Raw genomic sequence first — 15185 nt, forward strand, 5'->3', positions numbered from 1 at the left:
ATTGAGATCCTTCTCTTGGCAAGAGTGTAGATTTAATCACTGTTTATGGCTCCCTTTCAGCTGAAAAAAAGACATATGAAAAGTTTGCCTGATTAGCATTAACCTGGATAGTGTATATAAATACTTACTTGCCTGGTTGAATTTCACAATATTTGGGTTTTTTTCCCTAGACTATCAACAAAGTACTGCTTCAGTATGCTGCAATTGTATCAAGTGATTTCAGTTCATATTGTGATAAGGAAAATGTGGTAAGTAAAAATGTCTCTACTTTCAAGTATTCCTCAGTTGAGATTCACTTATTCAAATCAATAAGTAAGCATGAGAAATTGTTTTCTTTCTGCCTTCATTCAGGATTATAGGGAATAGGGATCTCAAGAAATTGTTGGAAACTTCTCTAGTAGTCCTGAACTGGTTACGATACAGAATTCAGAGGAAGGTTGAGAGCATCTCAGTGTCAACCAGTTTGTACTTTTCCATGATGATAAGGAACAAGACTCATGTAAACAATGGAAAGCCCATATAATTGTAAAACATTGGAGCTGAGAATTAGGAGTTAAAAGGTTATTTCGTGTTAACACCAACTAGTGTCGTTTGGCACCAATACCAAAATGAGTATAATTTGGTTTTTCAGTTTTCAAATAAATTGAGAAGGATGGTTAATGTAGGGAATGATGCTGATTTCTTCTCTGATTTATTAACTTATTCTTTTATTTTTTGGATGATTGAGAAAATGTTTATGAAATCCAAACCAGTATTGCAACTTAGTCTATAAAAGGCACAAAGAGAAGCAAGGTAAAGTGATTTGGAATATAATCAGTGTTATTTTATGGTGGAAGGTGAAATCTTATTCACCATACGTAAGATTAGGAGAAATATGTTGGTAACAGTATAGGAATTTTTTTAAAAGCACTGAAAAAAATATATTAAAAAAGTCAGTACTAGATTTTTAAAGAGGAAAATCAGGTTTTTTTTCTCCTCAAAAAAGCAGTTCTCACTATCAAGCATGTCTAAAAGAGAATTCTCACTGAAACATCACTGACCTCTTCTGACAGCTCATTAAGATGTCAGTCTTAATGGTTCTTGAGGGTCCCAGAAGATGCTTCTTTCCTTTAAATTAATATACTGTGCAGAAATTTTATTAAAACACCCAGATATCTCAGCAGTGATTTCTAATTGTCAATGATTATAAATATTGTAAAAGGCAAGATAGTTGTTTATTGAAAGTATATAATTATAATTAAAGGATAATACATTTGAAAAGTAACCGGCACAAAATTATTCAGAGCAAACCAGAGCCGGATAATTTCAGAAAAGATTTCGATTTTATTAGAATACCAAATTCAAGATTTTGAAAGGTGGCTAAGAATTATCGAGGCTAATTCCTGTCATTCAGAAAGGAAAAAACATTAAAAGGACACTGCAGATTTCCACTTTGTGTTACCATTCTGTAGAGTATTTTATTTTTTAAAAAACTAAGAAAAAAAGCATAAATTGTTTATTCTTTTTATTTTTTCTGTATATTTTACACTTTTCAAAATCAAATTTTTATTAAAAAAGAAACACTTTTGCAAATATTATAGCACAGGAACTTGATTTTGCTTTTCTCAATGCTTTTCTTCACTAATTACTGATGTCTTGAGCAATCTTAAACTCTCACTAAATGCCAAGTATCATTTTAGCTTTTCCATGAAAGAATATCAATTAGCTGCTTACTATAGGCTTTCAGCTGGGACAAACTGAAAAAGTGCTTTTGTACATTTGTGTGTATATATAACTATTGTTACAGATTTCTTTGAATATCAAGAACATTGAAACTTTTTATTTTTTCTTTTCTCAGTATATGTACAGCAATATACCTATTTCATCTGCAAATTGAGCTAGAAATTTTTAAAGAGAGACGTCTTTTAAGAGACCATGACATTTGCTTTCCCAGGGGTCAGAATTAAAGACAAAGGTTATATAAAAGTCCTGTGGCGGGATAATTTTTTTTTCTACTGTGACATTTTAAATTGGAAATGGGTCAAAAGTTTTTTAATCTACTTTTCCCACATTCCGAAATATAGCAAAGCAACATTCTCCAAATAAGAATTACTTGATTTTGAATATTTCTTGCAATATTTTTCAACTCAGAAACATACTTCAGTTATGTAGAAATAGCATAGTCTGAACAGAACTTTCATATTCATTGTATTTTAGGTTTCTAACTTTGTTCTAGATTTAGATGAAAGACAATGTATTATGATGTTTTTAGGGGGAAAGCCAAAATACACAAATAAAAAAGATTACAACTTGTCACAAATGGCCAGATTTCATCACTTTTTATGGCTAAGTAGTATTCCAATGTGTACATATACCCCATCTTCTTTATCCATTTGTCCTTTGATGGGCACCTAGGTTGCTTCAAGTCTTGGCTATTGTGTCTAATGCTGCAATAACATAGGGGTTCATGTATTTTTACACATCCATGTTATCACGTTCTTTAGATAAATATCCAGAAGTGGAAGAGCTGGATCATATGGTAGATCTATTCTTAATTTTTTGAGGAATCTCCATACTGTTTTCCATAGTGGCTGCACCAGTTTCCACCACCACCAGCAGTGTATGAGGGTTCGCTTCTCTCCACATCCTCTGCAACACTTGTTTCCTGTCTTGTTAATTATAACCATTCTGACGGGAGTGAGGTGATGTCTCATTGTAGTCTTTATTTGCATTTCCCTGATAATTAGTGATTTGAACATCTTTCATGTGCCTGTTGGCTGTCTGTATATCTTCTTTGGAGAAATGTCCATTCAGATCTTTTGCCCATTTTTTAATTAGGTTGTTAGTTTTTTTTGTTGTTAAGATGTATGAGTTCTTTGTATATTTTGGGTATTAACCCCTTATCAGATAACATGGATGGAACTTTAGGATATTATGCTAAGCAAAATAAGTCAGAGGGAGAAATTCAAATACTATATGATTTCATTCATGAATAGAAGATAAAAACAATAATCACATAGAAACAGAGATTGGAGCGGTGGTTACCAGAGGGGAAAGGGGGAGGGGGGAAGATGAAAGGGGTGATTAGACACATGTGTGATGATAGATTGCAACTAGTCTTTGGGTGGTGAACATGATGTAATCTACACAGAAATCAAAATATAATGATGTACAACTGAAATTTATACAATGTTATAAACCAATGTTACCACAATTTAATTAATTAACTAATTAATTAATTTAAAAGATTACAACTTGACTTCAAACATAGGTTACTTCATCTAACCAAGCTCATCAATCAATGATACTTCTGAATCAGGTTTTAATGTTCCCTTTACTGTGAGTGGTGGTGTTTTTTTGTTTGTTTCATTTACTGTAGAGGTGTTTAAAGTAAAAGCTGTTTCCTAGTTAGGTTTAGGGTGGATTTGTGTAATTCAGTTCCCAGTAGTGTTTTTATAAATGGATTCACTAAAATTGGAATTTGAACATTTCAAGGTCAGGGAAAGCTTCAGGAAAGAAGAAAGTTTTGTATTTATTTTTGTCTCCTTCTGGATAACTGCATTTCTTTTCTCTATGTAGCCTTATCTCAGTAAGCATCAATAGCAATTAATGCCAAGTGAGCCAAGTGTCTATGTTCATTTTATTTCTTAGTAGCTCCTTTTCATCGGAAACGGTCTTAGTAAGAAGGCTTGCGGGTTGGTGTTTATTTATAAAGTGGGTACTAGAATAATATTATATGTGCAAAAAAGATAAGCTTGAATATTAACATCAAATAACCATAGAAGAGTCTATCCAGCTAACTTGGACCTATGGGGAGCAGGATGATAAAATCTTTCATCATGTAGTCTTCCTGCTTCTCATTAAGAGTCGTGATCTTCCTTTGACCTTAGTTTCTCCCTGGTAGGACTGACCAGTTCAAGCCATACATTCTCCTTCTGTAATGAAAAAAAACAAAAGAAACAAAAAAAATGATGACGCTATTCCCTAATGGAAAAACGTCTATTAGCTCAGTTTGTTGATTTGGGGTCAAGATGCTGAATCCCATGAAAGTCTGACCATACATACTATGGAAAGGACTAAACTTAGATCAAGTGGCTCTTGATGATGGCAGGAAATTGGAATCATTTGTGCAACGTGTGGTTCAGCTTACTGAACAGAATCTGTGGGAGATAAATATCAGATATCTGTGTTAAAAAATAAAATATTTAAGTGACTGGAATCAAATGAGCAAAATAGAAATTTTAAATTGTTTTCCTAAATCGAAGTTAGGATGTGGTCACTTTAAGAGTCAAATAGAAAGTTTTTCAAAGGTCAGTAATGTGGTTAAAACAATAATAAAATCTTTCCGCTGATGAGTGCTAACATCTCTCTGATGTCCTATAAGTCCTTTGCTTTCCTCTCTCTGATTCATTATTGGCTGATTTCCCAGCAACTTGGAAGATATATCCATTTTCCTTTCTTTTACTCTTTTCTTTCCCTAATCTACTGGCTCTTCAGAATCAGCATACAGCAAATATCAAATTATTCTATAACTATTCTGAATTTTACTTTCCAATTATAAATTAATTACTACCATTCTAAGGTCACATCTAGTCCTGTCACAAAGCTTTACATCTTTTTGTTATTTTCATATTTCTGTCTCCTCAGAAACAACAAGTCAAGAAACATTTTTAAAGCATGTATTATGTGTAAGGCTCTGTGAGTGAGAAAAAAAACAAAAAGACACAGCAGCACATATAGTGCATTTAAGGTCAGCAGGCAAGATGGTGAAAAGGAACTCAAATATAAAGTTAAATAAAACAATGTCAAGTGAGTAAGAAAAGTCTACAATTGAGGAAAGAGAAGGCTCTAACCTGAATGATGGATATGATTCAAATAGGCAGAGATTCAAGTGAAGAGGTCACATGCTAAGCCAAGTCGCAGAGTCTAGAAAGCACAGGTGTTCCAGTGGGAATAAGCCCCTTGGACTTGAGAGTTAATCGTAACGCAGTAGATGGAGATGAGAGGGAAAACATAGTTTAGACATGAGTAAAGGCCTTGAATATCAACATGTGGACTTTATCTGTAGTGATAGAGAGTTCACTAAAGGTGTTTAGGTTTGTGTTTTTTTATTTTTAAATTTCAGATGGCGTTTTGGTTTTTAAAACAGTGAAATAGAAAAATTTAAATTAATCTGTTTTTCTTAAAATGAGTCTTTAAAAACAGAATTTGGTTAAGTTTTAAGTATAAAATGTCACAATGTTAAGAATAAAAGAAACTTTAGTAGTAAGTCTCCGGTGGTTTATTGTTTGACTATATTAATGTTTCATTCCCCAAAGTGGTCATATTTCTCCCTCTTCATTCTTTTTTGTTTTTTCTTTGGTGAGGAGGATTGACCCTGAGCTAACATCTGTTGCCAATCTTCCTCTTTTTGGAGAGGAAGATTGTCCTTGAGCTAATATCTGTGCCAATCTTCCTCTATTTTGTATGTGGGATGCCACCACAGCACAACCTGATGAGCAGTGTATAGGTCCCCACCCAGGATCTGAACCTGCAAACCCTGGGCTGCTGAAGTGGAGTGCACACACTTAACCACTATGCCACTGGGCTGCCCACCTGCCCCCCCTTCCATTCTTAACTCTTAAAAAGTATAATCTTAAAATAGCAGAATTATTATATTTGCCAAATATAATAGGAATTCAGTGATAGTTGTACACTATCATATTTTAGGTAAACTCATTCAACAATTTAATGTATAAAAGGGTTCTCATACTACTTTTTTTCGGATTGTTTTATTTAAAGCCCTGTATATTGATGAACAATATTCAACAATTGCGGGTCCAGCTGGAAAAAATGTTTGAGTCTATGGGAGGAAAAGAGGTGGGTATGTTTTTATGCTTGCATTTGACAAATATCTACTTAGAGATCATTAGCACCATATCTCTTTGCTATGGAAAGTGTTGTAATTAAGTTTTCACATGGTTTAGCCAAAGAACAGGAAATGATAATAATCTAAAATCCCATTAACAACTAAGGCGATTATTATCCACAACAGAATACTTTAATAAATACTTTAAAAGTGTGAATGGCAGAAGAGAGATGGCCAATAGCCTTTTGTAGTGTATATAAATATATATATATAGTCATATGTACACAATTAAATATGTATATGCTAATGATCTGTAAAGTTCCAAAAATTGCACGTGCTTTTTACTGTATTGTGCAATGTTAACCTGATACCAACGTTCGTTCTGTAACGTGCTGTGTGGCGCTAGTGGTTTTTGATGTATCGGTGGTTATTTGTTCACATCGAAAAATCTCTGTCAAAAATGTGTTGTGTGCTGTGTCTGTAATGTGTCATGTCTTTGTCCAACACCTTGACTTGCAATTCCATGAGCAGAAGAAGGAAGGAGAAAGATTCTTTTATGAGGTTTGTGATAGTAAGCATCTTATCCTTCACCTGGCTGTTTTTCCCCCTAAACCTAAAGACCATTGCACTTCCTCCTTATTCTCATTTGCTTGTTTGGATCAGACAGACAGTGAAATACTAGCTGTGCACCTGCCTCCTCCTGCTGCCTCAGTCTTTCTTTTCACAAGCTGACATGAGCATCTGGGGAATTCAGGACTGGAGATGGTGCCTAGAGGGAAGGTCATGCAGCTGGCATTCTCCCACCACCATCACCTCCATAAAACAAGCCCAAGGGTGGCTAGAATGTGGCGATATTTCTGTTTAAGATTTTATCCGCATTACTCCTTTTTGTGGTAAGTATATGAGCTATATGTAAAGACAGGTTGGATTTCAAAGCAAAGATCTCTTTTATTTCTAAATTTATAAGGCTGAAAATGCTTCTTTCGAGATTGGGCCTCTTCACATGTGATATTGTTTTTAACTCCAAAGAGACGATTATACACTTGTCTCCCCAATGTCTTTTTCCTTATCCTCGAGTCTCAGTCTTTCGTAAATGAACTTGCTATTCAGCGTCCTACAATCGAGAATCACTAAAATACGCGTGTGAAGGTGCAAAACTTCCAAAACGAACTTATATGAGCTGTGCTCCACTGCGGTCTTAGTCTAATTTGTATAAAATAAGGCTCCATTCCCCAACGTGTGTTAATGGTTTTGGCGCAGTCTGAGGGCATCAATGTCATTTTTAGAATTATTTGGCTAAATTAGGTTAGCACAAGCAATCAAGGATCATAACTAGAGATTCTCTCTTTGATTTTAGTGATGTTTTTATATTCAGACTTTAAGTCCACTTACTATTTTAAGATGTAGTGGAGAAATTACTGATTTCTTGTGGGAAATTCTATCTCCTTTTAGAAAATTTCAAAGACCAAAATCACTTAAGGATAAAGTTATATTAAAAATGCCATATTTCCAGAAATTTCCCCTAATGCTACTACTATTTTGTTACTATTCTGTGGTTGAACTCTAATGTGAGTGATATATTGCTGAGCTGAATATTAACCACACAAATCATACCTGTACTTAAAGGAAATGATGCGGGCCAAGCCACTCACCAAACAAAAATGTTATGGGGCAGCTTGTTGACCCATCAAAAATGGACTCCTTATTTCAGATAAAATTGCAAGTTTGAAATGTACAGGTTTCACAATATAAATTTAGTTGCAAATCTATGGCTCCATCACTGAACTGAACTGAAAATAATGAAGATAGAAATACTGAGCTTGGTGCCTTCTCTCTTTTAACTCTTGTAATGTCAATTGCTAAACTCCTCATAATTTAAAGGGAAAATTCAGTTAAATAAATGAAATGAATGTCTAGCTTTTAGCAATGTAATTTTTTAGAGACAGTATATACCCAAGCTCCTTTCTTCTCCTACTTTTAAATATTTTTTATTTTTTATCCCTTCTCTCCCTCTCTTTGTCCTCTTTCTATGTTCTCCTGTCTCTCTTTCTATGCAGTTTCTTGTCTCTGACTCCTTTCCATTTCCATCTTTTGTCTTCCTTCTCTCGCTAAGGAAAAGCATTAGGCAGGCCCAGTCAGCATAGGGGTTGTTGAAATGTCAGGAGGAAGCAAGACGTGAACCCAAGTCTGAGTGTGACATGCAGGCTCCTAGATAGAAATAAGCTTTATTTTTTAAATTTTTTTGGTGGGGAAGATTACCCCTGAGCTAACACCTGTTGCCAATCTTCCTCTATTTGCTTGAGAAAGAATGGCCCTGAGCTATCATCTGTGCCCATCTTCCTCAATTTTGTATGTGGGTCGCTGCCACGGTGTGGCCATCAATAAGTGGTATAGGTCCTCACCCAGGATCTGAACCCATGAACCCAGGTCACTGAAGTGGAACGAACTGAACTTAACCACTATGCTGCTGAGCTGGCCCCAAAATAAGCTTTATTAATACGGAATTATGTTAAAGTTGCCACTTGCTACACTCAGCCTCCTCCAGGTGCCAGAATCTCAAAATAATGGGCAGAGTCCTTCTAATCCAGTTATTTATATATGGCAGTATCTAAATGGGTTCCTTAAGCTTCTTAACTTGGAGCTTTTATAAGGATGAAAAAGGATTTTATTGCAAATGACAGAATTTACCCTTTGATATGAAAAGTATATATAGCACTTAAAATAGGCATGTACAATGGCCTTTAAAGGTAATATAGTGTGTACTGATGCCAATTCCCAGATTTTTTCCCCACAGTGGAGCTGGTTATAAAACCTTGACTGGTATTGCCAAGGGAAATTTTCCAGCCTAGATCATATCCTTCTTTTCAGAGTTTCTCTTTATTTGATCCCCTACCATCTGTGTTAGGATGTGCACTTCTTGCTACAAAAACCTAATTAGCAAATGATTGCTTGTGCACTTGCTCAAAATAGTTTTTGATGCCATGTGTTTATTAGTTGGCTTCTAACAACAGTGTTGCTGGCCTCTAGTACTATCTGCAAAGTGATGGCCACTTGCAGGCCTTGTTGCATGATGCTGCAGCTCTCTGCCGCTTTAACCCAACCACGTTGGGACAGCTGCTCTTTCTTGGCAGGATCAGTCACTTTTCCCTCTGGAAACGGAAAGAGTGTTTAAAATCTTTTTTTTGGTGGAAAAATTCACTCTCTGCATGGAGTCCAAGATGGAAACATTGCCTAACACGATGACAATCTTGGGATGATGCTGTTAATAATGGTTCCCAAAGCAGTCACACGAGCAGTCACTGTTCACAACTGCACAATATCCTATGGGCTATGGAGGCACATTCTTTTCCAATATTCTATTTAGAAAAAAAAAAACTGAAAGAGAAAAGCAAGCCACAAATTTTCTTCTCCTATAAAGTGACTTTCTAACACATTTATCTGCATACAAATTAAGAGCATATTTTGGCACAGCAACCCTGTGATTACTCTAGAGAATATTAAAAAAAAATAAGTCACACGAAAACCATAAAGCAAAAATAACCTTTAGGAATCAGGCAGAGAGTCTGTTTTTTAAAAAGCATCCCAGGTGATTTCTCATGTGCATAAAGTTTGGGAATCACTATGCTAAAACAGATAAAATAGCCAACTCATGGTGTAGAACGACTTGAGCTACAAGTTAAATTATTCACCCCACAATGCTCATACTGTATTACCTGCATTACATTATTGTGTCTTTACAACACAACCACAGCAAAATGATCACCAGGGTGCCAGGTAATAATTTTCATTCCTTGGTGAATAATGGTTTTATTGTCCTATGAAAGTTCAAATAGTTAAAAAGTAAAACATATACTGTCATGTGTCACTTAACAATAAGATACCTTCTGAGAAATGCATCATTAGGCGATTTCATCATCCTGCAAACATCATGGCATGTACTTATACAAACCCAAATGGTAAAATCGACTATATATCCAGGCTATATGGTACTCATTTTATGGGACCACTGTTGTACATGCGATCCATCATTGACTGAAATGTCGTTATGTGGCACGTGACTGTATTTTTGTTTATAATATTTTAATAGCTTAATTATTTCATGAGTATGACTCAGTACATATCAATTGTAAATAAATACCTAGGTTGTATTCATTTTTTCATAAAAATATGTTGCTGTAGCCTACAGAAAGGCCTTAGTTGTATTTCCTTGTTCTTCAATCTAATTTGTACAAGTACATGAAAAAGAAAATTAGATAACCCAAAATTTAATTTCTTTTCAGGAATCATAAGATATTGGTTATGAAACTCTACAGAGCTTGTATTGTAGTAATTGATTTAGAAGAATTATGACTGCTATGTAAGCAGAAGATGCATTACTCCTTCACAATATTTTATTGGTACAATCCTCTTGAATGGCAGAAAACGTAATTATCCATAGGCCTGCTAACCTATTAACAGCACTTCAAATTCTAGAAATTAGCCATTATTAACACATTTAGAGGAATGGGGTGAGGGTATTTGCTTAGCTAAATTCTCTCATTCTGCTGACCACAAAGCAGACCAATTAGGTACAATGGTAAGTTATTTTTATTGATATGTCTCGAAAAGGATTGAATCTCCTGACTCATCTCATGGTGGTAAACTTCCCTGAATAGGACCAAGGAATCTGGAACATAACCCTACCTATCCAAAAAGGTGTATATTTTAATGAGCAACTTAATTATTCTTTTGTTTCAGAGATACATATCTATGTCACTTTTCACTTTTTATTGATTAATTTGATGTGTCAATTAGAAACTGCATCTAACTGCCCAAAAGGGTATGCATGTAGCTGATTGAAATTCACTCTAAAATCTATTAGCAATATTAGGTCTTAGTCTTCAGCCAAGCAACCCCTGACCAGAGGGTAGAGAAATTAACTTCTGTCATATTTTACTTAGTACTATCCTTTCAACATTATACTGGCTAGGCAACAGGGAGCTGAAGACCACCACTTTAAAGGAAATAACACTCCATGCCAGAAGTTCTTGAACTTTAACATGCATCAAAACTACCTGGAGAGCTTATTAAAACACGCATTGCTAAATTCCATTCCCAGAATATTTGATTCAGTAGGTCTAGGGTGGAGCCCGATGATTTACTTTTCTAACAAATTCCCAGGTGATGGTGATGTTACTGGTCAGGAGACATATTTTGAGAATTACCACTCTTTGCTTTTAGAAAAGCAGCTAGGTAATAGGTAATACACATTTGTCTTATCTGTGTACCACTCCAAACTGACCTACTTAACGTGTCTGGAATTTTGAGAATATGTGGGAATCAATGTGTTGGATGAACCTTGAGACAGCATGCAATAGCACCAGCAAATATTTGGATTAAAGAATATAATAATGTCAAAATATAGGTGGCAAATTTGTAGTCATATACAAATATCCAACATTTTTTTAAACATTCTAGACTTTATGCCTACATTTTATATATATCTTATTAAAAGAGGTGTTACAGTTGTACAGAGGTTAAGTTTTATGTTCAGGTTTCTGATCTGTCTCACCTTTTCTCCTTAATGTAAATAAAGATGTAATTCACTAGTTAATACATTAATGAGACAATCTGCTGTTTTCTCTTTTATAGCAATTACAAAATAAATTATAAAATAAAGTTAATAAAGTATATATTAGTTGCCACTAGATAATAAAATAGGCCATTTTAACTAGTCAAATTATGTATTCCTTTTAGTTCTAAAATTGCTTCCTAGGCAATTTGCACAGTTCTTCCTATTTAATTGAAGTGTCTATTGTTGCCTTCTTATATTTACTGTATCTTTGGGGAAACAGGAGTTGAGATAGAAAATAAAAAGATTTAAAAATAAATGCCTTAGGCCTCAAGGAGCTAACATCAGTAAGACCTTGTAAAACAACAATTAGAGCAGAGATCCCATTAGCACCCATTGAAAGAGGTATTTAGAAGCCAAATGTTCCCTGTCCTGCCTGGACCACTTGAAGCATCTCTTCCCCTCTGGGATGACTATAAAAAACAGAGGTTAGAGCAAAGTGAACTACAGACAGAATGTATTCCTTCATTAGTTCATTCAGCAAATATTTATTTGCTGGGCACCTATTATGAGCTGTAAATTTTACTAGGCACCAGAGATACAATAATTACTAAGATACAGACCACACCCTCAAAGAATTTCAAGTTCGTTAGGGGAGTCAGAATAACTAAAGGGGTAAGGTTTGTGGGGGGAACTCCCCCAACACTTTCTAAACTTGAAAACATCCTTCAAATGAAAGTTGTAATTGTTATATCTTGTTCTGCAACTCTTCAAAGAATAAACTCAAACCTCTAGCCTCTTACTATGTAAATAAAACTCAAAGGTGAGATGTCATTTGGCTGAAGTCAGTAAAAGAAAGCAGCTGTTTTTAGTTTTATGGTAACAGATAACCAGGAGGACTGAGTGTTTGAAGTGCTGGCCTTTTATTGTGGCAGCATGCAGATATTGCCTGGTTTCTTTCTCCTTCCAACCATCTCTCCAATTAGAGTTAACAAATTGGACTTAATAGAAAATTAGGAGAATAATGAGGGCCAGAAGGGCAAATTGCATTGAGGTGATTTAAGAAACATGATTAAGGATCTAGCACTACCACCACATAAAGTTCAGCTAACTGCTAAGCTTGTGAAATTAAGAAAAGGTGCTACCTTGGCGGTTGAGAGGTTCCTGGGCAGGTGATCCATATCAAAGTGAAATTCAGACCCAGGCAGGTGCTGCTTGTTAACCTCATTCCCCAGAGCAGTCCCAGGAGATCCAGAGATCATGGGGTCACTGTTGTGCCACTAAGTCTCTTTTTAAACTAACCTCTCTCGGATCCTTGAGAGAATACAAGCCACAGCCCACTGGGAGAGAAATAGAGTTTTACTTGAACTGCCATCTTCTATAATAGACCTACTTTATTGTCTTGTTGTAATCCCCTTTGATTGTTTATGCTTGGCTTAGCAAGCCATAAATCAATGCAGACGCTAGTAAAACATTTCTCTAACACAGCCAGTCCTCTCTCTTCTACTTCATAGAGTAGCCCTCAGCAGCTCATGCAAGTGACTCACTGAGGGAATTCTGTCCCCATCACTTGATATCCTACCAGTGCTCAATTCAGTTGATTGACAGACTATACTCACACTGCTAAACTGAGATGGATGCAGTAATGTGAACAGCTGAATGGGAAAGACAGCGTGAGGCAGGGCAAAAAAGGCAATTTTTACAGAACAAATTCTGAACATAAATTTTGTCTCTTTTCTTCTAGTCCTGACTTATTCCTACTCTGTCCAGTTTCATAGTTAGTCAGCCAATAGATGGAGTTAATAAGCCCAAAGTTTCTTCCCTGCCAAGTTATCAGACTTGAGTTTTTTTAATGACCATTTTAAGAAGAGAATCCCTTAAAAGAATATAGCTTCTTAGAATGCTGCTTTTCAATCCTCATGCGGCTCCCAAATGCATCTTGTGGGCTGACACATTATCTAGGCCTTGGTTTTCCCCACCTATAAAAAGAAGGAATTCAACTACATGATTTCTGAAGTTATCCTCGTTCTAGCAGTCCACAGAGTAGAAGGATAATGTAAATGTAGTAGGTGAGAAGGAAAAAAAATCTTTAAGAGAAAAGAAGGGCATGTCACTCACATAAGGCTTGAAGGTATAATATTTTTTAAACATTCAGAGAAATAGAAAAACACAATTTACCATATATTCACTAACTCAAAACTACATTGAATGAATTATAAAAGATAAGGCAATTTCTTTTCCTTCAGTTGTCTAGGCTGAAGAACCTAACAACATGTCTCAAAGGCATTTACTTGATTTGAAGCACAATGACAGTAGGATTTACTGCGTACTCTTTGTAATTAGGATGAGAGACAGCTACTGATGTTCTTCAACTTTTTGAAACTGAGAAGTTAGAAGCAGGAATTTATATAACAGTTCATGCAAATCTGATTGACATAAGGAAAATGCCATAGTTTCTCTCTGAAAATGATCTTGTAAGTTTTTGGAGAGGGTCTCTCCTAAGGGGAATTAAAAAGGAAACAAAAACAGGGTAGCATTGGTAGAGCTGGGGAACTTTTGTTTGCAATAGAGAGAACCATGTATTCTTTTATTCCTGACAACATACTACAGTATCCATGCTGAATGCTGTAGGCCTACAAAGTGATTTACGGCATTTCAAGGAGAGTAACTCCCTGCTGGATTCACTAGGGAATTTTCACTGATTTCTCAATTATATATTGTAAATTAAGCTAGGCATTTTAGGATGAACAGATTCTAGTCAAGTAGAAGGGTTGAAGAGAAATAATCTTTTCAAAATAAAAGAAATAGCAAGAGCCCAGATGAGATTGTGAGAAATTTCTTGAAGCGTGTCCCTAGTTGACAGCCAGCTAGAGGGGTCAGCAGATGCCATGATCAGATTTGGGCTGTATTAAAACAACTATAGGAACAGTTAGGAGGAGGGAAAGAAGAACACAATTTGGAGATGATTGCAGTGTAATCTGGATGAGAAAAATTCTGCGTCAGAAAATGAAGAAGACAGGATAGATGGAGGAAATACTTCAGAGATATTGTCAATATATTTGGTATCCAAGTGAATATGGAAGGAAGAAAACAGAGAGGAGCCAAAGATCACTTTCACAATTCTGCCCTGAACAATTGTATGCTATCAATCAAATCAGAGACAATAAGAGCAATAAGTTAAGGATGAGCAAGTAATAAGTTCGTTTTTTGATATGTTCAGCTTGAGGTCATCAAAGTGGAAAAAGCTAGTAGGCACAAGGGAATATACACAAGATGCTCAGGCTGTAGATAACAGATCCGGGGTCATTAGCGTATAGGTGGAAGTTGAAGCCATAAGCATGAATGTGATTGCTCAAGAAGAGAATATAGCATGTAAAGAAAAGAGGACTGGGAAGGGAAAATTGAAGGACATTAATATCTGAGGATTATATAGAAGAAGAGAAGTCAACAAAAGAGATAGACAAATCATAGGCAGAAAAATAGGTTAGCTAGGAGAAGGTGGTCTCTGGAGAAGCAAGAAAATAAAGAGCTTGAGAAATAGAATAAACAATAGTCTGAATGCAGGCTGAGTAGGATAAATAAAGTCATAGGATTGGCAATTAAGAGACTACCAGTGACCTGTATGTGAACATTTCAGTGGAGTATCCAGAGCAGAAGCTACAAAACAGGATTAATGAATGTTTAAGAGACAAGGATGTGGAGGCAGCAAGTTTTACATTTATGTTGTGGGCAGTTTGAAGGTCAAGAAAAGAAAAGATATTAGCTAGATGCTAACGATAAAGTAGTTGGAAATAAGTTGGATTTTTT

The 15185-nt window shown here is 35.5% G+C and overlaps 1 protein-coding gene across 1 annotated transcript in view; it reads left to right on the plus strand.

Moving 5' to 3' along the window:
* Positions 1-15185, plus strand: part of UNC13C (unc-13 homolog C) — a 351117-nt gene that overhangs the window by 239671 nt on the left and 96261 nt on the right. The window contains exons 18-19 of the mRNA XM_046653916.1: positions 171-248; positions 5761-5838. Coding sequence (XP_046509872.1) covers positions 171-248; positions 5761-5838 — 156 coding nt within the window. The remainder of the gene's footprint in view (positions 1-170; positions 249-5760; positions 5839-15185) is intronic.

Source organism: Equus quagga, chromosome 2, assembly GCF_021613505.1.
Source record: "Equus quagga isolate Etosha38 chromosome 2, UCLA_HA_Equagga_1.0, whole genome shotgun sequence".
In the NCBI taxonomy this organism is placed as follows: domain Eukaryota; kingdom Metazoa; phylum Chordata; class Mammalia; order Perissodactyla; family Equidae; genus Equus; species Equus quagga.